The 25,315-nt window shown below is 41.3% G+C and overlaps 1 protein-coding gene across 3 annotated transcripts in view; it reads left to right on the forward strand.

Annotated features, from left to right (window-relative positions):
* AFF2 (ALF transcription elongation factor 2) overlaps nucleotides 1-24,406 on the forward strand; it is a 358,249-nt gene extending 333,843 nt beyond the window's left edge. For 2 of the 3 annotated variants that reach the window (XM_085060296.1, XM_085060294.1), the window contains exons 17-22: nucleotides 2,375-2,446; nucleotides 2,805-2,898; nucleotides 5,586-5,633; nucleotides 6,138-6,187; nucleotides 10,455-10,669; nucleotides 15,134-24,406. In XM_085060296.1, the coding sequence (XP_084916422.1) occupies nucleotides 2,375-2,446; nucleotides 2,805-2,898; nucleotides 5,586-5,633; nucleotides 6,138-6,187; nucleotides 10,455-10,669; nucleotides 15,134-15,255 (601 nt within the window). In that variant the 3' untranslated portion in view covers nucleotides 15,256-24,406. The remainder of the gene's footprint in view (nucleotides 1-2,374; nucleotides 2,447-2,804; nucleotides 2,899-5,585; nucleotides 5,634-6,137; nucleotides 6,188-10,454; nucleotides 10,670-15,133) is intronic. The other variant, XM_085060295.1, reaches the window with a different exon arrangement.
* The last annotated feature ends 909 nt before the right edge of the window (nucleotides 24,407-25,315 follow it).

The following is a 25,315-nucleotide window of genomic DNA, read 5'->3' on the forward strand; positions in this document are numbered from 1 at the left end:
AGTTTGCACAAGAGAAAGAAAAAGAGGCAAATCAAGCCCTAAATATTTGGTTTTTAATATGTCAATGATGGTTTTTTTTTAACATACCAGATTAGCTATTAGGGACTGCCAAGATAATGCATGTTTTACATTTTGAATAAGTAGCTATTTGCATAATAAAATGTATCAAATCTTAAGCTCTTACTCTCAGGTAAATAATATGCCTGTTAAATATTTAAAAACATGGTTTTTACATTCTACACTTCATAAAGGGAAGAAGAAAATCTAAAGAAATCACTCAAGAAAAAAAATTATGTTCACTCAACACTTGATCCATGTTAAACCCTGGAGAGCAGAGCACTTAGAAAAGGAGCCACCTGCCTCTGCTCTGCTGTGCCCAAATTGTCCTGCACTCTGACAGCGTGTCCTGAACAACACAGCTGCAGCTGCATGGCAGAATAAATTGTATTTAAAGAAATACTCTTTAAAGAAGGGAGCACTTCTTCATAGGAGCCTGCATTTATTTTTGGTTTTTTTAAGAAAACCACACAGCCGAGTTGAAATTGTTGCTCCTCAGTCCAACAGTCTGTCTGTCCAGCATGCCCAGACCAAAAAGCTTTGTTCTCCCAGGAGCCATAACTCATGAACCACTGAAACCAGGCAATGGCAGCTCTGGGAGTGGCTCCCAAAAGGGCAGGACCTGCAGGGAGTCAGGTGAGAGCATGGCTGTGTCCTGGGGTGAGTGGCACTCCTCAGCATCAACAGCCCTGCTGCAGGCTGTGGGACAGAGAGACCTTGGCATGGAAGCAGCACCTGCCCTGCTTCTGGAGCTTCTTTTGGCTGTGGAAGAATCTGAAGAATTTGTTACAGTAGATCTCCAATACCTAAATAGCTTAAGTCAGTTGAGCTGAATTCCCCCACCTACCACCAAAGGTAGGGTTTAATTGCCCAGCTGTTGCATGCAGCATCTTGTATCAGCCAGTGAGACTATTTTTCCATGTAATTGCTGTCAGTGGTCAGACATGGACAAAAGGTGATTGCCCAGGTGAGCAGCAGGCTGGTATAGGCTCAGTAAAACTCCATGGACAAAACCACAGAAAATTCTTGTGGGCTACAGTGGGTGCTGGATGTACAAAGTATGTGGCTTCACACAACACTTTCTCAGTGTAGCTGCTAATATTAACACAGATTTTTGCTGTGAGATAACAAAGAGGAGATTTTTCTCACTTTTACTCCTCCCTTTGTCAGAAGCACAGTTTTCCCCTTTTGCATCAGCTGTGTCTGCCCTGACTATCTGCATCAGACACCTATTTGAGAAAGCAAGTGCAGCATCAAAGAGATGGGGAGTGTCAGAGATCTGACTGTTGAATGTGTTTTAAGTTAATCGTAATGCTAAAATCCCAAAGAAAAGCAGCTCTTTGTATTTGATCAGATTCACCCAATCTGACTAGAACAACAATACCCAAAGCAGGTGGGACAGGAGGTGGAGGAAGCCCTTCAGGTGGTGTGGTTGAGCTGCAGGCTGGGGCTCAGGATGGGTGCAGGGAGCAAGGCAGGGGAGAGCAGCACAGCTGCCTGCACTCCATTACCTCTGTGTAAATGAGAACTCATCAAGGCTGCCTGGATACCTTAAAACTTTCTTACGCAACGCTGAACCCTATTACTTATTCTAACACAAGTACCTGTGAAATTGCATTAGGGCTCAGAACAATGATTTTATGCGATGAATTGATTTTCAAGAGACTAATGCATAGAATGGAGTGTGCTCAGTTAAAGGAAAAAAAAAGACGGAGGAGGTAGGAATACTCAGTCCTTGATCATCCAAATGCTGGACAGCAGCAATTAAATAGAGAGGGAAGACCAAGTACACAAGACTCATAAATTATTGAACCCAAGAATTAAAAAAGCTGTGAACATGACCTTTCCTGTATTTAAAACCATTTTCTATATGAAATATATTAAAAGCATTGAAGAAGCATTTATGAGAAGGATTTTGAAGATATTATTCAAGCCCAAAGTATTATATGTAAAACCTTATTATATATTACTTTACGCTTCAGTACATATAGGGCCAAGATCTTATGCTTCTGTTCAACACTCATTACAAATGTTTGCAGGACTCAGCCTGGTTGGCTGGATATAATACCATTAATATGCCCAAGGATAGTTCACCTTGTTGGCCCAGAAAATTGGTTGGTGATTTACTTTAGCCCTCCAGATTTTAAGTGGTGCTTTCTGTTGAGTTGTACTTTGATCTCATCATCACAGAACACTCTGACCGTTAACTGTTGCAGTTGGAAAAGAATATCTATGTGTGGCTGTTATGTTTTGGTGTTACTATTATTTTTGGAAACATCTTAACTCTCAATTTCTTATCTCTCACCTTTCTGATCAGGTATGCAATGAGACTCAAGAATTTCACAGGCTCTTCTGCCACAGAAGGGGACAAGAAATTAGCAGTTTTATGGTAAGTCCCTTTGCGACAATGAGAGAAGCAGCTAAAATCTTAAGGAGGACTTTAAAAGTACTGAATTACTTAAGCAGCTTACAGAAGATCATTATTCTTGTTTTCCATTAAACTATTAAAGGATAACTAATGGATTTCTTCAGCAGCTGACTAAACATTTATTCTTCTAATTTATACTCTTATCAAGATGGGATTTTAATGCTTTTGACCACTTTTTTTTCCTTTCTCCATTTGCTTATGTTTCAAAATGTAACCTTAGAACAGAAACTGCAAAATATAGGTCAGCTTTTTTTTTTTTTACAGTTTATAGGTTTCATTAAGCAATGGAATTAACATAATCCTTTCCTAATTACCACAGCTACCGATGCTTATCACTTCTCTACTTGAGAATGTTTAAACTAAAGAAGGACCATGCTATGAAGTACTCCAGATCTCTGATGGAATATTTTAAGGTAATCTTTATTCTGTTTAATTTATTGATATGAAATGTAATTCATACCAGCACTGAGAGCTCTCACAAGTATAACTGCATGACTTAAAAGTCCCGCATTTAACCTCTCCCATGGGAAATGCAGGTAGGATGGCTGCCAGGGAGTGGGGACAGAAGTGATTTAGGGGATTTTTGGATTAGTCACTTGATTCAAATGCTCACACTCGGTAATTCTACTAAAATAACATTATTCTCAACACCATGTAATGTTTATGCAAGTTTCTGATTCTTTCAGGGTTTCAATGTGCAAGTGATTATGAACTGACCCCCAATGAACCATAATAAAGCAATTATTTTGGCTGTAGTTAGTTAAGTTTAGATTTTAGATTCAGTGAGATTTCCTGAAGCTTATTGCAGTTCCAGAGGTTTCTCATTTTATTCCTGTGGAACTTCAAATTACCTTATCTACATCTCAAAGGTTTGTCTTTACCTTAAATTCATGACTTGGGGATGTTTTGTTTTTACAGAACATCCTTGTCAAATGCTGTTTACCCAGTGTAAGAATGACAAATCCTTACTGTTCCTAGATTAAGAGAGAAATAGTATCTCTCTTCAGCTCTGCTGAGGTTTTGATATTTATATTTCACTGGTTAATGCTGTTTGAAGCATACATTAATTCTTTTACTTTATTACTACATATTATTCTATAATTATGTAATTATACTGGCTTGTCAGCCCATCAGTCTCTTTTTGTTGGTGTTTTCAGCCTCTGTGAATTTGTTCCAGGCTTTGACATATTGGTACTGCAAACCAGTAAAAACCTCTAACTCCGCAGTTTTCATATTTTCATGTAAACAGTGATAAAATGGTCCTTCTGCTGTAAAACTCCAGTACTGTAAAACTCCATGTGTCCTCTGTCTGCTGCTTCAGTAATGTTGGTCCTAATCTTGTGCCTAAATGGAGGCTCTCTTGCACCATGAGGAGTGTCTCTGTTGTGCTCATGGAGTTTTCAGTCAGGGATTTTGTGCAACAAATTGAATTTGAACTACACATATTCATAACCTCAGCATTTTCATGAAGTGTATTCCACCCACTTCAGATTTTATCTAGGGTGAATGTAGATTGTATCTTCAAAAAAGGATTATTAGACATATAAACCTTTTTTTGCAGAAAGTAATGATTTCTTTAAAAAAATAAGAGGCAGGACCAGGGGAAATTCTCTTGCTTTAAAGCCACTTGATTTTCTCTAGCTGTGCAAGTAGGTAAAATGAAGAACATGTTTACTACTCCCAGCATAAGGAAATGTCTTTTAATGTAAAGTAAAATAAGAGAAAAAAATTAAAATGCAATAAAATAGACAAATCAGGAATGCTGGGCATAGGCATCCAGTTGAAGCTGTTTCAGTTAATGTTGCAGTGTGTGTGCTGTGGGCACTGTAACTCATTTGCTAGAAGCAGTGTTTGAGTGTATACAGATTATATGTTCAGGTTCTTTCTGTAATAAAGGCACAGGAGGAGAAAAGAGAAGAATGGGAGCTATGAACTGTGTTAGTTTTGTATTGCTGCACCGTGTTCTCTGTGTTCACTAGCGAGAATCTGTAATACAAATGAAACAGATTAACTGTTTGAATAGAGTTGTTATTCAAAATTTTACACAATTTTAACTGTGAAAAGCAGCCCACTGTTTACAGCAGAGTTGGGGAGGAACTTTTCAGCTAAATTGTTCTTTTTATTTTTCCTCACAAGTGCCACTTTGTCCAAATTAAAACCATTTGTGGACAGAACTGGTTCTGATTAATTTCCAATTAAAAGCTTAAAAATTAAATTTTTAACATTTCAAAAGAGAAAATAACCATTTAATCATGCAAAAAGCAGTTTTGAAGTTTAGAGACTACTTGGAATAAAATACCACTAAAGTGATAATTTTTTTTTAATTTAAATCAAACATTTTATGATTAGAAAAAGTGACATCCTGTGATATACTTCCCCTGAAAGTTTGAGGAAGATTTTTATGTTTTTGAAAATGCATTGTCATTAGTCATTGAACTATTTTTGGTAAATATTTTCATTATCAAATAACTGCTTCCAATTGAGATCTAGTCTTAATCTTGACAGATCTATTATTTGTCTCCAGATGCTGTTGGGAACAATCCCCAGACAGGAGAAATTAGCATTAAAAGCTTCTTCTCTATTTCTGAAGACTTTCCAGGGCAGTTTAGGATCTCCCTCTTTCCTACATGTTTGTGGTTGGCAAAAACACACACTACATATGCTCTGTCGTGTGAAACACCCATGTCCTGCTCACCCCTCTGTGACAAGCAGTGGCTGCTGTGCAGGAACGCCCAGGCCAGGCCAGTGCCATGGTTTGGACAAGGTTTTCTGCTTTGGTCAGAAATACTGGGCTGTGAGCTGTGGTTTAGAAGTCTCTGTGCTCCCCTGGAGCTCTGTGCCTCCCATGCAAAACAGCAATTACAGATGAGTGTTGCAATAACGTGGGTAATACTTTGCAGAGAAATTGTAAAACTTGGTTGAATTTTCACTGTGCATGCTGAGTTCTCAGCAAGGGAGCTGAGTGATTGTTTTCAGAGGGCACACATAGATAGTCTCAGCCCTGATACTGCCACTTTGTATGGGAACTAAGATACCACTCAGTCTGAGCAAGACTGGAAAAACCTGGGCTTTATTGTTGCTCGGCAATCTTTTTGTACAGGGTTTTACAAGGTGCTACACAGACGTGAAAGGCAGGATGAGTAAGCAGGTAAGGAAAGTCAATTTGTGCAACTAAAATATATAAAAACAAAGGCATTCAAGTAGATCCTTACTAAAAATTTTATTTATACTACTATGTGAATCCCAAGCCACCTTCCCTAGCAACTTGGGAGGGATCAATTTCCTTAAGGCATCAAGCCAAATTCTTTTTGTTTCTTATTAAAATATTGAAGGTCCCCCTAAAGATAAGCAGTTATTTGCACTCTGAAGAACTTACTTTGTAGAATAAGTTTCAGTGGTAATAAAAACATTTCTTTGTGACCTACATCTGCTTTTACTGGAACTTACTCCCTCTTTCACCAAGTGATTTTCAAGCCACTGGTCAGAACCTACCAATCATCCACCAGCCACTTAATTATGGGACTGATGTGCAGAGCTGTTCTGCTCCATGCACTGTAGCTCTTGCAGTGAAAAGGGGGAGTGTTGAGCCTTGTGTCATCAGTATTCATGTGCTTGCATCACCTGTGTTTACATTTTGGTTTTGTACTTACAGAACTCTTCAAAAGCCTCGCAGGCCCCCTCACCTTGGGGCGGCAATGGAAAGTGAGTATTTTCTGCTGAGTACTTCTGTCTGGGAACAAGTGGTTCCAAGAGGAGGGGAAGTGGTTTTGTGCCTCTAAAGGCAAAGGACAGGCCATGGAATCTGTGTTTTGGGAGCTGCAGGTACATTTCAAGTATGTATCAGGTAGAAACTGTTCTTCTGGGCTACAGACTTGATGCTACAGTTGCCCTGTGGGGCTGAAGGGCTCCCACTGGACTAAATCAGGTACCCCTGTGACCATCCAGTGTGGGTGGGAAGGAGGAGCTGAAACACACCTTCATCTGTGCAAAGCCCCCTTAAGTCTAAAATCAGATGTGGTGGGTCTGTGCTGAATTCTCTGACAGTTTGCTTCTCAAGCCAAATGAAGGCCATAAAAATATCAGTTAATTAGCTAGCAAGTACCATGTCACTTTAGGAAGCCAAAGCAAAGTTAACCTTCATTGCAATGATTTTTCAATGATTCGTTCAGCAATGAAAGACAAATGAATATTTCATTGATATATGGTAAGTGCTGTTTAATAAAACTGAAGGTATAATAGTGTTGAAAATGCAAAGGCACTTAGTCAGCCAATTATCAGTGGCTTGATATTAACGTTAAAACACCCTCACCTCAGGTATGAAGTCAGAGTAATGCAGTTATGATCTGCTGTTCAGGGGAGGTGCATTGCTGCTGCACCCTTGCCTTTATCTTGCAATGGCTGTTGCCACCTGGCACACATTTCTCCTGCTCCTTTGTCCTGCTCTCACATCCAGATACAGGTGAAACAAAGGTGGAGGACTTCACCTTCTTTTCCATCTTTATTTGAGTAGGCTGAACTCTCAGTGAAAATATTGTTAATGGTCTCCTTCTGCTGGTTCAGAAGAAGAAATGACTATTAGGCACGCCAAGGAAACAAAGTAGTAAAACTGTAGGAGGGGTTGAAGTTCAGCACACAAAGAATTGAAGTTTTCAAACAGACATTGTTCTCAATCAGTGCAAAACCAAAAATTCCAGCATTTTGCTTAAAGAGAAATATTGTCTTAGATAATTCAAAATATTTTGGGGTATAGATATGTATATGTACACACCCCAAATACTCAAAATTATTTTGAATATGTATAGAGCTATTTAAATATAGATTATAACACAACCTAAACTGATGAAATAAGAAATCACTTTAAATAAAAACTGACAAGCTATTTTAACACTGGAACAGCAACTACTAAATTAAATTATTCATTATGTGCCAGTTTTTCCAGGCGTTTAAATGTCAGTGAAACCTTGTATTGTAATAAAAATACATAAATGTTAACATAAAGTTTTAGTGATCAAATAGACCACTGGAGCATAACATCTCTTTTGTTCCTTAAGAAGGGGCTTGTACATAAACATTTCATGGAGCAGAAGTTATCCTTTTATTCCTGTCCTATAATAGACCCCTATGAAGTGTGTGCTCTGCAGGTGATGACATCTCCCTCGCTATTTAAAGGAGCTATTAGGTGTCCAGGATTGAGAATAAGTGGGTTTTGACAGGAGGAGAAAATTCTTGTCTGGCCACAAAGTAGGCAGCAGAAACCCAGCCTTCAGGTCAGCATCACTTCTAACATAACACCCAGCTGATCAGTCTCTTCCCACTAACTTTGGAGATAAGGAAGGAAAGCTCTGAAAGTGCACATCTCTGTCTTTTATTCAGAGCAGGAAGCACTTGACATGTGAGAGTAACTGAGTGACAAGGCCTTGTTATAACAGCATTATTGTGACACCTGTGACCCAACACACAAAGACCACAGTCCACACTCGGGTCTTGAGTCCCCTCTGTGTGGAGTCTCAGAAGAAAATCTCTCCAGCTGGCTCAGAGCTGCTGTCTATCTCAGGTGCCTCCAAGGCTTGTCAGGGGCCTGGTGCTGCCATTGGCAGCTCTGCCTTCCCTAGGGCTGCTTGCTCTACTTTTCTCTTATTCCCCTGCAAATTTGTGTCAGATGGGAAAAGAATTCACACACCACAGGAAAAAGGACCAAACACCATCCAGGGTATAGCACCACTGGAGATGGATCACCAGCCTGGTGCAGGATGGGGAGGCAGTGGGGTAATCTCAAATTTTTTTTTTAACGAAGCAAAGCTTATCCATTGCCATGGAGTGTAGTCTACTCAGGATCTCAGATCCATCAAAAATCACAGCTTGGCTTACTGGAATTTCTGCCTGCTCATTTGAAAAGGTTGTGAACCTCTACAAAGCTGGCCTGGGTTCCAGCCTGGCATTGAAACAAATTTTCCCTGGTTTCATTACAGAAATGTTTCCCACCTCTAGCGACAGAAAGCACAAAATACAGAGATTTAGTAGACTCACCACAGTAATAATGGCTGTGCACAACAGGGTAAATCCAATGAACAACGTGCTTTATTTGGCAGAAGTGCGTCAGCTGGTTGTAAGTGGCTCTACCAAAATACTCTTGGTCTCCTGAGATACTTATCATTTTTAACTGCTCCCAGACCTAATCTAGTATAGTTCAGCACTTCTGTGCATTAAAGACACTGTGGCAAGTCAGGTAACCAGGATGTTTTCAGATTTAAAAAGAAAGCATTTGTGCATTAGGACATGCTTAAACTCTAACCCATAAACTGGGTAAAAAGCTACAAGCTGCCAAATCAATGTGATCTCTAGCTCTGGAAAAAGAATGTATCACAGGAGCCTGTTTTTGAGCACAGGTAACAGCAGGGCACTGCTGGAAAATCTCCAGCAAAAGCTGTTGCCATCAATGCCTTTCAGCCCAAGGCTGCACCGTGGTGTCAGTCTGTCCTGCATCACTTGGCAGCAGCTCTGTGCCCAGGCAGGGCCAGTGACAGTGACCTTTAAAGCCCAGAGGTCAAGCCCTTCTCTGCTGGGCTTTGGATCAGGCCTAGTGACTCTGAGTGAGCTCAGTGCCTGTCCAGGGAGGGGTTGCAACACCCCTGTCTGGAGAGTTTTGGTGTCTTTGCTTCATGCAGAGAGTGCCAGGAGTGTCTTGGCCCTGCATCTCAAGTGTATTCCGCAGCAAATAGAATGCTTTTGTTTAGGCAAGTGCTTCCAAATGGGTGAATGGAGTTACATCCAGCTGGGGCTGGGCACCAGTGGTGTTCCCCAGGGCTTGGTACTGTTTCATATCTTTATTGATTATCTGGACAAGGGAATTGAGGGCACCCTCAGTCAGTTTGTGGATGACAGCAAGTTGGGCAGGAGTGTATATCTGTTGAAGGATAGCTCTTTTTACTTCCCCCAAGTAACAAGTGATAGCACAATGGGAAATAGCCTCAAGTTGCCCCAGGGGAAGTTTAGATTGGAGATTAGGAATAATTTCTTCTCCAAAAGAGTCATTAAACACTGGAATAGGCTGCCCAGGGACTTGGTTGAGTCTCTGAGCTCCCTGGAGGTATTTAAAAGTGTCATGGTGTAGATGTGCCACGTGGGGACATGGGTTACTGGTGGACTTGGCAGTGCTGGGTTAATTGTTGGACTCAATGATCTTAAAGGTATTTTCCAAGCTGAACAGTTTCATGATCCTGTAAATTTTCAGAGAGAACAGCTGTTCTGTGAGCATTCAGCACTGCACAGCTCCAAACAAGAGCATGCTGTGCTGACCGCCGCTCTGCCTGCAGCCAGCAGGTGATTCCTAATTGATGGTGTTAGAATTAAAGGAAAATCTATATTAGCACATTAGTGCCACACTAAGTAGGTAACTTAAAACACTGCTCTGTGCAGAACTGTGTGGATGAACTGTAGGCAATTAGAACAAATCTCCATAGCCTTAAAGAATCCTATGGAGATATTCATAATCCTACAGTACCCTCAGGTCCTAATACTGCTCTGCAGGGTGCTTTTAAGACTTGCTCTTTACTTATTGTGGTGACTGTTTTTGGAGCAAACTGTCATTGTGGTTTCCAGAAAATACTTTGATAATAAGCCAATATTGCACATTGAGTGTTTTCTAACTGCCACTGCAGCTTCTGGCAGCAGGTAGAAAAAATCATTACAGCTATGAGGTGCTTCTTTCTGTGAAAGATTGCACTATTTTTATGATAGATTTCTTTTTTATAATAACAGGTTCATTGAAAGGGAGAATTATATCCCTTTTAATTTTCAGTCATTCCCAGTTTATAAGCTGTCCTTTCTCATAAAATGAGGAGGTACCACTGCACATCCTCCCTTGACTGGGGTGCAGAGTTGACTTTTCAAGGGAATTTAGGCTGCCCGTGAAGTGGGGGGCGTGAGGGGGATTTCCAGTGATTTCTCACTCTCTCTTGGCCTCTTGCAGGAGCACAGAAACCCCCTCGCCCATGTCCCTGAGCCCGTCCCCCGTCAGCTCTGCCGGGAGCAGCACGGGCACGGCCAGCTCGTCCTCGGCGGGGACCATCACCATCCCGCAGCGCATCCACCACATGGCTGCCAGCCACGTCAACATCACCAACAACGTCCTGCGCAGCTACGAGCACTGGGACATGGCTGACAAGCTCACCAAGGAGAACAAAGGTGCCCCACTCTCTGCTTTTTCTTCGTCCCCTTTGGCTCCCCAGCTTTAGCTTTCCCCGTGCTCTCTGGATTTGGACCCAGAATCGCCTCATCTAAGAGCACAACTGTGACAGCTTGAGCAAACAGACCAAATCTGCTTGCTGGTCATCGTAGCCAATGCGTATCTTCTCTTGTCAGGCACAGAGGGGGGTGTGTAACACACGCTGAACATGGGGTTATCAGAGCAGCTGGCAAATAATTTAGCGAACACGAGCCCCGAGTGATGAGAGCTTTTAAGTCTGCAAATTCGTTCACAGTTTCAGCCTCTCGTAGAGCACCGAGGTTATTTTCAGACTGCTCTGTCAACGGGTTTAAGACTATTAAAATGCTAGCTAGGATAATAAGCAAACATTAGATGTTATGGTTATGCAGGGAGCCCGATTAGGAGATGTCCACTGCAAGCCATGACCTTGACTCTCCTATGATTGGATTGCAAATCTGCTTGTTTATTCCTAACAACAAAATGTAAGTCTTTACCACAGTCGTTTCAAAGGAGTTTTGGCAAGCACTTTGTGACTGGGTTATATCAAGTATAGTGGACTGGCTGAGATGTAACTAAGGGACAAATTTGGCCTATTGTTGGCTAGCTGTGAACTTCCCCATGACAATATAATTATTCAGATTCCAGCTTTGGGCTTACACAAATCACTGAGAAAGCTTCCTTTGACACTAGAGGTGCAGAGCCTAACTAGGAAATATTCTCATCATGAGTTGGCTCATTCTCTTAAATTACAGTGAGATTTCAGATGGCCGACTTGTCCTGACAAATGTGCTTGCTGTATGCAGTTTGATCTTACTCCCATTAATGTCAGTGGCAAATTTCCACTGATTTAGAGAAACTGCGCTTGAGATTTATGGAGTTTTATGTCTGAATGGTGGGTCATAATGATCTATCCCTGGATGAGGAACAATAATACAAGTTCTGTCCAGTCCTCCCCACTGCTTCTTGTCTTTGTTCACATTGATTAATTTAGTAGCAGTGCAGTCATTTTGGATTTTTTCCATAGCTGCATCCATTTTCACAAAATGTGAAAGCGATTCCCTGTCAAATATAATGCAGAATGTTACAGTGGGAATGCAGAAGGATGCCCTGATAGGAGGAAGAGATGGCAATAATCTTGTAATTAGCCCTGTGTGTTGTGGAGTTGTTAAATGTTCTACTTGGTATTAAATCAAAATAGCTCAGGCATTCAGCCAGCAGACAGAAAATGTACCCAGCCACTGCTGTTATCAGTCCTAGAGCTGGATGAGGAAAAACCTGCTGACTCTCTTTCTGCATTTTCCTCCCTACACTCTTTGTTCTCATTTTGATTTACGATCAAATAAACCCAATTCTGCAAAGCCATATTGGAATACTCTTTATTCAGATGAGCAGTCCCTTTGACTTTACTGGGACTGGATGCATGAATAAGGGTTTCTCACATGAGCAAGACATTTAAGGTTGTGACCTGTTCTTTCATATCTTGTTTCACAACCTGCAGACATGTTACAGGGAATGCAAAGTTCGTGTTACTTCAAATTTCATTTAAGTATTATAAACCATTGGAGAGAGATCAGAGTTTCATACATGCTATAGCATGTCTGTCTTTACATTTTGTCTGGAAAGATACCTCATTTCTAATTAAGTACTTGATTTTAAGTTGCGTGCTTAAACACAATTAAAATGCAATTTGAAAAATTCATGGTGTAGCAAAAAGTATATGAGAACTGTTGTGGTGCTCTGCAGGTCATCATCATACCACAGGAGGGATTCTCTCTAAAAAAGGATGTGTTCAAGACACTTTGACATGAGAAATGTTACAGCGTTTCATGAAACCTGGCTGTAATTGTTTCAGTAGATGTCAACTGCACCTCTCAAATAATTCAAAATACCTTTACCTTGCTGGCTGGAACAGGACTCACCCTTTTCTCCATAGTGATCTCCAGCCCACCTTTGTCAGCTCCTCCAGCTGTCTCAGCTCTGCTGCGCTGGCCAGTGGATTGGGAGTTCAAAACTGTCCTGTGACAGCAAATGGGATGGTGCAAGCCCCAGACTCTGCTGTCAGTCCCAGCTACAGGACAGACCACTTGGCCTGTCTTTCAGGAGCTTGGGCAGTCAGCTCATTATAAAAAATGAGATTTTCCCCCTCTCCCCTTGAAATAAGAATGGTATCAAAACCAAAAAACCCCGCAAACCTCCAAAGAAACCACGATTAAGATAAAAATTTAGTCCCTAAAATGAAAACAAAACAACAACCACATCCAGTGACTTTTGTGGTCAGCTTTCATTGGTTCTCTTGTCTTCTGAATCACAGGGTGTGTCTCGCATAAGAATATGTCCTTGATGACCTGTCCTGAGATGGGTATAAGAATGTGGCCTAATGGCATTTACCTCTGGGTCTTACTGCTGTCAGAAATGTTTTGTTAGGTCATGGCCATGCAGTCACAAGAAATTTCCTCTGTGTTGTAGGAGATGTGCAGCCTCCCCTTGTCCATGGCTGTCAGCTTAGGTTTTGTGCTCCTCTGAGTCTGCCTGCATGCTCCCGGTTTGGACTTGACTCGTGTCCAGCTGGCTCAGAGCAGCAGACAGAAGCCTTTCTTTGTCAGCCTGACAAAAGATGTGCCATTAAAATAAAAATGCATAGCAAGAGGGAGAACAGCAGAACTGTGACCTGCCAAGCTGGTCTGGTTTGGAAAGGAAAGCAGGAGCATACTGCCATGTACCTCTGGTGGAATTTCCCCTGGTCAGTAGAGTTGAGAGTGTTGGGGAGAATAGATGGAGTTTGGCATAAATCTGCATCTGCAGCAGGCCAGACTAAACTGCAGACTTCCCAGAGCCCATGGGATGGTTTGTGCTGGATCACCTAAAGTGGTGTTGTTCACCATCTATAACATCAAACTCTTAGCTGACTTTACAAGATCAGACCATTTTTTAAGCTTACAAAGAAAGCAGCACTTTTTCTCTACGATAGAAAACTATCAGCTCTGTAGGGAGCAAGACCTGTTCTCACACATATACATTTATTAAGTGGCTTCAGTGCCTGTAGCTTTTTCAAGAAATGTTAACCTGAAATTAGGCTTTAAGGTGAATTCTCAGTGTTTAAAGCAATTATTGTTTGTTTGAGCCTAGAATGAGATCTCTAGAATACAAGCAAGAAAGTGCATTATTTCACTTCTAAATGTATTGATTTTACACTGGAGGGGGGGGGGAATAAAAGACAGAGGAAGGAAGATTAGAGGTAGCTGCTGCCTGCAGCATCTGAGCAGCGCTGGTGCTAGCCCTGAGCTCTCATTATGCTTGCCTCCAGCCAAATCACTTTGTGCTCTGATACTGCTGTAGCTCCCAAGCTGACCAGGGTCAGACTGTCAATACTTGGATAGAAGACCTCAAAGCAGCACTTACTCGCTGAAGAAAGTACTGATAATGATTTTGTACCCGGCATCTGCTCTCCTGAAGTGCAGCCAATGCAGTGCTGGCTGGCTGAGTGCACTGGATTTCAGACAGGGTGAGAATGTGAGGGCTCAGCCAGCGTTGCTGTGATTGTTGGTTGTTATCTGAGCTCTGAGGGGCTTTAACTGAGAGCAGATTCCCACTTGCCTAAATATAGTGTAAGTGTTGTGTATGTGGGAATGCCTGTGCCCCAGCAAGCATAGAGAGCTGTGGGAGAATACAGGACACCATTCAGTTCTCCGTTGACAGCAATTAGGAAAGGTCTGTTGGCCCTAACAGGATTAGTCTTTCACCCAGAGAGCACCTAATACGTGGCGTAAAGTAAAATGGTGTGTCGCTTCCTAACTGGGGCTCTCTGTTTAGTGACCTCCTGTTAACCCTTCCCAGCTAGGAATCCCAGGGTCAGGATTCTTCCCCCTCATAGGTTCCCGTCTCCAAGATGTTATTTTTCTGCTGTGTCCTCTCTCTCCTCTTCCTTCTCCCATCCCACCCCACACTCATCCTCTGGGGCCTGCAGCTGCAGCAGGATGCGCAGAGGGCCAAAACTGCTGCAATGGCAGTAAGAGAAATTGGAGAGTGGGGAAAAGAGCAAGAAAGGTCTTCTGGTCTGGAAAGATCTAATCTAGCCCTTCATGCCCGGCTGAGAGTACAGCATGGAAAAGTAATGCAAGATTTCATTGCCAGCTATTTAAATCGTACAGTCAGCAAACCTAATCTCAAAAAACTGACAGTGCAGATCATCAGAGTTAAAGGAAGACTACTGGCAACCACTCATACCATGCTGTGGTAGACTTCCAGCATGGATAATCTAATTTGGTTTGTTTCAATATATTATTGTTGTTTAAGTCTTTTCTTACCGACTATGTGGTCATACGCACAACTGTCTTGAGAGCTCACTAATTGCACTGTGCTACTACTGAGTGGGAAACCATGCTAATTCCTGTATTTCTGTACCACTGCCTGAAATGACTGCTTCTGTTTCTTGTGCATTGCAGAGTTCTTTGTGGACCTGGACACAGTGATGGGACCCTTAACACAACACAGCAGTATGACCAATCTGGTTCGTTACGTCCGCCAGGGACTCCACTGGCTCCGCATTGAGGCTCATTTGTTGTAGTGACTGCTGCCCTGTTCATGACATCCCCATTCTTCTACCTCTACCAGCGCAGAGACGATCACTGGTGGAACTCCACTCATTTTTGGAAGTTTATTCATGTAACTTCATTTTTATTGCCTTTTTTAATATCCTATCTATTGGAAGTAGAAGTCACCATAAATGAAACTTATGACTCAAGTATGTGTAGTACCATCTAATCGTTTTTGACAATTTTCTATGCCTTGTGTCTCCTGGATCCTGCCATCCTTATGTGCTTTATGGAACGGTACATTCCCTGCAGTATTGTTTTAAGTCCATGCTGCCTTCAAGTGAAAACAAAAAAAGCACTTTGAGAAGATATGGATTCCTGAGAAATAGTACAAAGCGTCTTAAATATTTGAGGGTGTATATGAGAAGTCCCTTCTGAAATAAATTAGTAGAAGTTATAGATATTCATTCAAAATCATCTTCTGAACCTGAACCAAGCTTTTCGACGCTTAATTCTGGCATCATTACCTGACTCAGTACATTCCTAAGATTTCATACTTCCTATAGGTTTAATCTCTAAAAGAGAACATTGAATATCTTACAGGTACATAATGTAAGATCACCAAAGGTGTTAAGAGGTAAAAGGTTGAAGGAATGCCTCATTAAAGAATGATGACACACTATGCAATGAGGTTTTGATATTCCATTCTTCCTGTTTATTGTTGGCTTAATAATTTCAGTAGGCAGCAGAATTTATTGCAGTTTTTAGGCAGTTTCAAAATATTAGCTTTCTTAGTCTTATCTACCATTCCTATACTAAATCTGTGAATTTTCTTTCTGTTTTACTGTTTAGTCTCAAACAAATACTCATCCAAGATTTTTCTTCATAGAACAATCTCTCCTTGCATAGTGACTCACTGAAAGCAGATTTTAACAGGACTGCTGCACTCTAAGCATTGATATTGTATGTAAAAGTCCATTAATAAGTGTATGCAGATTCTTCATGAACTATCTAGAAGTTTAACTAACCAGCTACTGTTGAAACATTATAATTCCATGTGGCATCAATTTTCACCTGTTTTGTTCATTTCAGAGCATTAGAAACGAACAGTATTATCTTGCTATCTTGAAAACAATGTCAAATTAAATAAAATCACCAGATTTACCCAAAAGCAATATAACATTTGTTTAATAATGGCCATGAATACTTCAGTCAGATTACCTATTTTCCAAGCTCTGCATCTGTTTACCCATGCTGTCATGTTTTGGACCATTCCTCTAATGCGTGAATAATAATGAGACAATTCAGATAGAATTTCAAAGCAATTGTGAATAAATTGCACCATTTCACATTTGCTCTTTCCTCTTATTTTTTTTCCCTGTTATAAACTGCACTGCTCTTCTGGTGCCACTGCAAGAAGCGCTGGTGCATGAAACAAAACAAAATGATTTTATATCAATAATTCACAAGACTTTAAATGGTCTCATCTCATTCTTGATATAACGCCTGCATACCTTACTGAACTGTAAATTCCATTTCTATAAACAGAAGATGCTCATAGCAATGTAAATATTATTCTGTCTCATCTCATTGAAATAACACAATATGTGTATTAAATGCCATCCAGATATTAGTTAATTGCAATTACATTCTGCTATATAAACCTGTATATTCTTTAATCTGGTGAGTTATTGGATTCTACTCACTGGGTTGTGACCAGATAAATAGGACAAATTTGCATTTAAAAGGTTCAGACTGTTAAGATTTTTAGAGCAGGCCTTGGATATTTGCAATAAGAGCAGTTTAAGGACTCTGCCCAGTGCACATTTAAGACAAACATTTCTGTAGCTGTCGTGTATTAGCTCCCTGTAGTACTACCTTTTCTTAAAAATCAATAATTCCTAACATTTTGTTCCACAAGACTGTATTGTAAACATAGCCAACATGCATCATTAGAGAAATCATCCAGTGTAGGGTTTTCTACAAAGGACATTTGCAGAACATGCACATCCTGTATTATCTGCACATTCCTGTTCCTGAAGTGGTCGATTCACCCTTATCTGTTCTCTGAGGGTTTTGGTAACACGGCTGAAACCTGAACCTGACACATTGGTCACTCCAACTCTGGCCCCAGTAGCTAATGAATAAAACCATGGCAGTGAGAGCTATTCAGAAATGTAGATGAAAGGTGGTGGTTGGGGTTTTTTTTAAAGAAAAAGAAAACTAAATGTTTGAAATAACTTTTTTTAACAGATTGGGTACTTGTGATGAAGTAGGGTGGGCTGGTTTTGTCCTAAGCCAGAGTTTTCCATTCTTTTTGCAAGTATCTATTTAGTCTAATTAAGTGCATTGTCTTCACTTGCTCCTTTAATGTAGATTGAAATCCTAGACTTCCATGAATTTCCAAGGGATAGCAATGTCTTGGAAAACAGTCTTCAGACACAGGACTGTTCAGAGTTAGCTGCAGTCACTCAGTGATCACCAGGTATTATCTTTCCCCTGTTGCTTGTGGTAAACAGGCTCCTATCTCTGAATTTACCCCATGTTCACAATCTTTTGCTTAAACAGCTTAAGGAATTAGCCCACCTGATTTTGTGTCCTGTGACTTAGGTTGATGTGTATGCTGAATCAATGGCATGATGATAATAAGTCCAGCACTCAAGTCTAGGATCACAAGCCAACTTACTATTTAGCAGTCTTGTTTCAAAAGCAGCTTAGAAACAAATTAAATATGGAGAGTGAATTACTGTCTTATCCCTGGGGATGAGGCTTCTTTTGGGTTAGTTATTAAGGATTATTGCACTTTTTACAGGCACTATATTCATCTCATTTCAATTGCCAACATGTCATCTTTGTGGAATCATTTTACCCCTTAAAATATTACTTCCAGCAGAGCTAATCAAATGAGATTGTTTGTTTGTTTCAATCCATGGGGAAGCAGCATGTCTATGCTTGGGCATTTGCTACGTCTGTGCTTAACACTGCCCAATTCAGGCTTTCAAACTCATGAACCAAGCACCAAAAATTACAAGATTGGCTTGAAATTGTGGTATGGGTTTTTTTTGGTTTTTTGTTTTTTTAATAAACTCTTTGGTTCTTGTATTGCCTTCTGGATACTGAGCTTTGAGACTGATTTCATGACACATTTTCAGGCATTTTGCAAGTATGCCAAGGGCTGAAACTGACACATTTGTTTTTAATAGTGATAAACTGGGACAGTGATGTAATCTCTTGACTTCTGTAGCTGGGATTTAAGAAGGACACCAAGCTTCATAAAACATTGCCAGAACTGACAAGACTGTCATTTGTGAGCCATGCCTGCAAAGGTTTGGAGTAATATCAAGCGTTCCGCAGTGAAAGGAGCAGGCCTGGAGAAGGGTAAACTCAGACATTTGGGGTGCAAGACCCAAGGGCAGCAAAGTCCTAAATGCTCAAGAGAGGCATTTACATAGCACTTAACCTCCACCTCAAGGGCTGCAGCAGGTCTTCAGTATTTGACAGTGTGCAGGCAGAATATCCAGCTCCAAGTGCAGGGAACATCTCCAGCCATGTGATGTGTGTTGAGTGCTCGAGAGCAGGGAGCACAGGGAAAGCCTTTTTGTGATAGTCTTGGTGGCAACTTTCACAGCTTGCTTCTTGTAGCTTGATTTCACTTTTTCTTAGATGTTCTTTGGACTTTCAATTATTTAAATATTCTCTCTGTGAATATATTGCCTCATTTATAAATTATCTTCTTTGAAAGGTAGAGATAGGGCTGCTGATTGTTATGTGGGGTTTTTTAAAAAATAGGATTTGAGATCTCCATTTCTCCTAAGGAAACAAAATAAGACAATTGAATCTGGGACATTAATTTCCATGCTTTTTTAATTTCACAGATTTTATTATGTTTTTCTGTTATGACAGTTTAGATTCACTGATATTTTTAGGTACTTTGGAAGAAATGTTTTTAGTGTGTTTTTATCAGCATTCAATGCTGTCTAAATTGAATTATTAGTTTTGTGAGTGTAACTTAACAGATAACAAAAATGGCACTGGTAAGGATTCTGACTTAGGTATTAACATGCTTGATTACTCGGAGTTCAGGAGAAACTCCTCACAGCACTGAAGCAAGCACATGAGTGTGAGTGTGCATACACATCTGTGTGGATTTGTGTCTGGATTTGCAGCAGAAAGTCCCTGCTTGTGACTTCATAGCACAGGAGAGAAGATACACTAGCTGTAAACAGAAAACACTCCTAGCACTGCTGGTGCTAGTGGCATTATTCAAGTGTTCCTCTGTGGTTTGTGCACAGTCCTGCTTGCATCTATTCTTGCAGACAATGAAGGTGTGGCAGCAAGTAGCAACAACTCTGTCATCTTAGTCCTGTGGTCCCTAAAGTCAGTGTGAGAGCTGAATGTGCTGTCAACATGCTGCTTTTCAGGTTAACTCACTTGTCATAAACCAGTGTCTTGAAGTTTTAAGGAAGGCAAAATATTTAAGAAGTCACCAAAGAAAAATAAGTTGTTCTGAAGCAAGTGTAGAAATGTCCCAGCTGTAGGCAGGCTGCAGACCAAGGAATCATTGAAAAGGGCCTTTCCCTCTCACAGCATCTCCCTGACCTCACCTGAATGCACTGGGATTGAGGCAAAGGGGATGAAGACGGGAAACCAACCTACTGTCCTTATGACATCTTCCACCTTTACTTTACATGCTATTTTATAAATACAAATAAAACAAGTCTTAATGTTGGGAGAGCTCAATTCCTCTATTTTCAATAATCATCCTGGACTTCCATGATATAACCAGAGCACACCAATGCCTATAGGCATTCTCTATTGCCTAATGAGATATGTTTATACAGGTGCATGTTTTGGTTATTTCACTTGCTATTTAGCCTACATGTATAGGCTAAAAACTTAAGTTCTCCTTCATTATTGAAACCTCTATGCTGCTGAATGCAAAATGTTCCTGCCTGACTTAGAGAATAGTCATCTTCTCTCTGGAATCCTAGTCAGACCTGCCTTTCTGATGGACTTGGTAGCTTTACTTAAGCCATTTTGTTTCAGAGATGTTTTGTCTTCCAAGATCAGTGATTCTGATCATCTCACTCCAGTTCAAACCCCTTGTGGTGGCTGCTGAAGGCAGGATAGGTTGAGTTCAGATCTTGTGTACAGCTCGGGGGAGGACATGGCTCTATAGAGAGAGCTGAGAGCAAATTCAGGAGCACATGAGTTACTGTATAAAAGTGGTGTCAGATGAGAATCAAACCTGGCCTCACCAGGAGGCACTGCAACAAAAATACTGCGATGAAAAGCTGTTCCCAGAACCATAGGGTATGTAGTGACATGTCAGACAGCTCACTGGCACTGTAATCATGTTAGGCAATGGTAAAAATGTCAAGAGTGGTTTAAAGAAAATGAGACAAGCTGGTGTGGTCTGGCAGTGTGAATTTCAGCTGTGTGCTTCTTGGGAAAGGGAACCCATTACTGTTGATATGTCCTGCAAAATAATACCTATGCCATGGTATCCTGTGAAATCAGAATACAGCAGCACCACATCCAGTTCTTCAGAGTGCCACCACATGTCACAAAGAGCTAATTCTTGTCACTGCCCTGAAGTCACCATCCAGTTAAAACATTATTTTTACATTATATTTAGAACAGAAGCAAGGACCAATCCCAAAGGCCCAGCAGCCACCTTAGGTAGCACTGTGTGACCTGAGGTGACCTCCCACAGGCTGTGAAGCCACGCAGAGCTCCTGAGCCTACCCTGGGTGTTGGACACTACAGGTCTGTGTGGTGTGCATCCCCACACAGCCCTGTCCACTGTACTGGGGGCCAGTGCTGTGCCCAGGGGGACTGAGGGACCCCAGCCCCACTGCCTGGGTGAGCAAAGCTGTGGCTTGCCTTGCTTTCAGGTTCTGGTCCTCTGCAGCTGCAGATGGACTGGGATTTGAGCACTCACTTGTACTTGCACTGCATCTGGAGATGCCAATCAAGTTGACAGAGCTGTGCACACAGTGACAGCACAGAACTTGGGCAATATCCGCTGTACACAGAATTGGAATTCAAATTGTAGTGTCCACAGGACCACTCATGCTTACAGGACTCCAGCTGAGTCCCACTGATGCCAGTCTCAAAAGTCATGTGAGTGGACAATGCAGCTGTTTGAGACTTGCTTTCTTCTTTGATTTTAATGGAGTTCCTCTCTCTGCAAGTTCCGTAAGCTCTCTGTGCTGGATGGGAGTTTACTCACAGGTGTGTGAGAGTCACCCTGTTGTAACACCATTTAAAGATCCTTCAAGTATAGATAGCACTAATTTCTACTCAGTTATTTTCCTCTCAGAATTCGAAGGAAGGTCAGGTTCTGAAGTGAATTTAATTGTTTTATTGGACAACAGTAACTACAACGGACCAAAATTTGAGCTAAGCAAATGTAAAGTAACTTGGCTCAACCGGTAGAACTCGTGGCACCAAATTCTGCTGTCAAGTGGCAGTAGTGCAAGTCTTATGGAGCTTGCTGAGTACTGTTTATCAAAGGAGAAGCTGGGTAACAAAAATGGTAACACCTTACTGGAGTTAAGTGTATTAAGCCAGAACTTCTGTTGCATTAACCTAACCAATTGAATGGAATTACACCCATTTTTGTTCTGGCTGGGCACTCCTCTCACTGAAACTAATTCAAGGTCTCTGGACTAGAGCTGGAATAACCACAAGCAGACTTGCTCTTCGACCAGACCATGTGCTGACTCAGCCCTTGCTCAGGGAAACCACCACTGACTCCAGTGACAAGTAACACGACATTGTGGACATGGAGAAGCTTTGACCCACTGGCAGGAGGCATTTACCCTTGAGTTTATGAAAGAACTGAATAGTGGATAGCAGCACAAATGTTTTATTTATAAGAGAGGTAGAGTACAAGTTCCTCAGCTGGTGTAAACTGGTATAGGAGGACTGATTTCAGTGGAGTTAATCTAATATGCACACACCAAGGAGCAAACCCTCTAACCCCAGACTAATTTTTGCCAATATATCTCTATGCAGATAAACTCCCAAAGCTTTTATCATCATGCGTTTTTACTGATCATGCCAATGAAATGATTAATGTACCATAATCCTTGCCTGCAAGGAAATATTGTACTTTGCAAAGCTATGCAGTGCACAGCACATCATAAAACTGCTTTAGACCACACAGTCTGGAGACACGTTATCAGAAACGAGACTAACGGAGCATCTTTTGATCTGATGTCGATTTCACCTCACTCTGCACTTCCACAGCTGAGTTTTTCATACAGACTGAGTGATGGCTGCATGTTTCCAATGACTGTGGGCCAAAGTTTCAGCTGATGTGCCTCTAAGTAGCTCCAAGGATGTCAGAGCTGATTTACACCAGCTGAAAAACCAGTCCTCTCCCTTTTCATGCTGTGCTGCATGCCCTAATGCAGCTTTATAAATGCACACTGAGGCTGAGTGTATATTGAGCTATTCTGATTCAGCACCAGATAATCCCTGCTAAAAAAAATGGAGGGTAATTTCTGCCTGCCATCTAGACTCGCATATGGTTTGGTTTTAACGAAAGGCATGTTGCAATTTTATTACCTCTCAGTTTAAATATTTACTGGCATCAGCATTAGCTTGCATAGAAAAGTGTCAAATAAATTTGAACATGTCCTAAATGCTCTCAGTCTAGAGATGGAATCTGTTACTTTAGTTCAAAGACATTGCAGCAGGCGAAAGTGGTTTCTCTAAGCCAAATGGGTTCTGTACATTTAGAAATCATGGCAAATATTAATCTCAGCCCAATTCTGCTGTTCTTCCCCTGAGCATCCTGGTCAGCAGGTTGCTCCACTGAAATCCACAGAAGTAACTGTGTGAATTGGTGCTCAGCACACGGATTGCTGAAGCAGGCACTGAATATGTTAGGTTGTTGCAATCAGGGGTTTAATTTTAGCCATATGTATCATTTGAGGACACTTAAAAATTATGTACATTTTATCCGAGCTGACAGTCCTTGTATTTCCATAAAATACTGTATAATTTATTCCTGTCTGTATTTTTGACATCTCTGGATTGCATATCTTCTACTGAATCTTAAATGCTGGTTTTTTTTAAACCCACATTCGAAAGGTCTAGGACATATCAGCACAGAATATGAAAACAAGTCAAAGATCTGGTGATGTTTTGCTTTGGTTTTGAGCTCTCCTTCGGTTTGTGTTTTGGCTTGGCTGTGGTACTCCCAGAATTTTTGAAATGGCTCAGCTCAATTATAGTTGCTTCCTGTCTTTTGGGGAAAAAAAAAGCAAAATACAACTAAGGTTCAGGAAAAGCAATCCTGGCAAACTCAGTGGGTGTTTGCTCTTCCTAGCTGTCCTGATTTTTTAACCCTGCCATATTGGGAGTAGTCTAGTGTGTGGGTTCTCTCACCCACCTTTTCTGGCTGTTGTGGCAAATACTGTTTTTTCTTTTTTTTTTTTTCTTTTGTGTGTGTGTGCGTGCGCATGTATAATTAACCAAAATATCAGGAAAATTTATATATGCTTTCTTCTGGTTCCTGGAAATAGAGCAACATTATGACCTTATGGTCTTCCAGCAAAAGTCAGATTTAATTTCTGCATTGCAGTGCAACTTAATTAGCTATTGGAATTAGATTATGGTTTACTAAATGGCCTTTTACCTTATGTTCTTATGTTCTTACTTTTTATTTACTATTGAAGTAGCCTTTTTTTTCTCATGTGTGCAAGTATCATATCAGTAATCATTGCAATTCCACAAGGTGTCTTTGTTCTGAACAAGCATGTTATTCTTGTAAAGTTTTAAGTATAAGTTAAGATGTTTTGTACAGACCAAGGTAACTGTTAAAATGTCAAGCAATTACTGAAATGTTGTATAGTTATAAAAGTTTGATTTCTTTTGCTTTATATGTATAAAATTGTATCTTGCCTGTTTTGCTTTGTATTTCCAACGTGTTGCACAATTACGCATTTTGTTTACATTTGTTCCTTCTTCAGAAAAAAAAATAACAGTAATACTTTATGTACAAACATTTTAAATGTACTTTTGTTGTTTTTAAACACAATGTCTCTGTATAAATAATATTGGTTGAACTGGTACATTCGTGTCTCTCATAGAGGGATTAATTATACTGCCAGTGCATTGAATTATTTAAAAAAAAAAAAGTAAAATAAAATTTTTATGAAAATGTAACCCATTTTATCACTATAAATTATTCTGTCTTCTGCTATTTTCTCATTCTCCTCCCAGGATACAATAAGTACAGTACAGTAAGTACTGTTTGTGGGAGAGCTGTCACTGGTTTTAATTTTTAATCAATGTGTTTGTGTCACTGCGGCGACTTAAAATGATGCTGGAAAATAATGTAGTGCTGGAAAATAATGTAGTGCTGATACCAGCTGTGAGGTAAGGGGATCAATAATGTGCTTTCCCTGTCCCCGAGGGGCCTCAGCAGCGAGGCAGCAGCCTGAGCCCTGTCTATCCCAAAGGCAGAGCTCAGGGCCAGCCTGCCAGGAGGGTTTGGGGATTTTGGGGACACCCTCTGCGCAGGGTGTCCACCCGGGAATTCCCGCACACGGAACGGGACACGCCAGGCTGGAGAGCGTCACTGTGCCGCAGCTCCGAGAGGCAGTGCCGAGAATTCCCTCTCGGAAGGGATGAGAAGAGCTCTCGGGAGATGCGGACAGCGTGTGATGAGGCTGCCCGGCGCAAGGCTAAGGCTGCTGCTGCTGCTGCGGAGCAAGTGAGGTCGCGGTGCCCGCGGGGAGCAGCGCAGCTCTGCCTGCGCTCAGTAAAGCTCTGCCTGCACACAGCAAAGCTCTGCCTGCACACAGCAAAGCTCTGCCTGCACACAGCAAAGCTCTGCCTGCACTCAGTAAAGCTCTCCCGGCGCTCAGCCCAGCTCTGCCTGCACTCAGCCCAGCTCTGCCTGCACACAGCAAAGCTCTGCCGGCACACAGCGCAGCTCTGCCTGCACACAGCAAAGCTCTGCCTGCACACAGCAAAGCTCTGCCTGCACTCAGCAAAGCTCTGCCTGCACACAGCAAAGCTCTGCCGGCACTCAGCCCGGCACTCAGCCCGGCTCGGCCGCTGTCTCCGAGC

The sequence above is a fragment of the Lichenostomus cassidix genome, chromosome 4A (genome assembly GCF_008360975.1).
Source record: "Lichenostomus cassidix isolate B80296 chromosome 4A, HeHo_3.0, whole genome shotgun sequence".
Lineage (NCBI taxonomy): Eukaryota > Metazoa > Chordata > Aves > Passeriformes > Meliphagidae > Lichenostomus > Lichenostomus cassidix.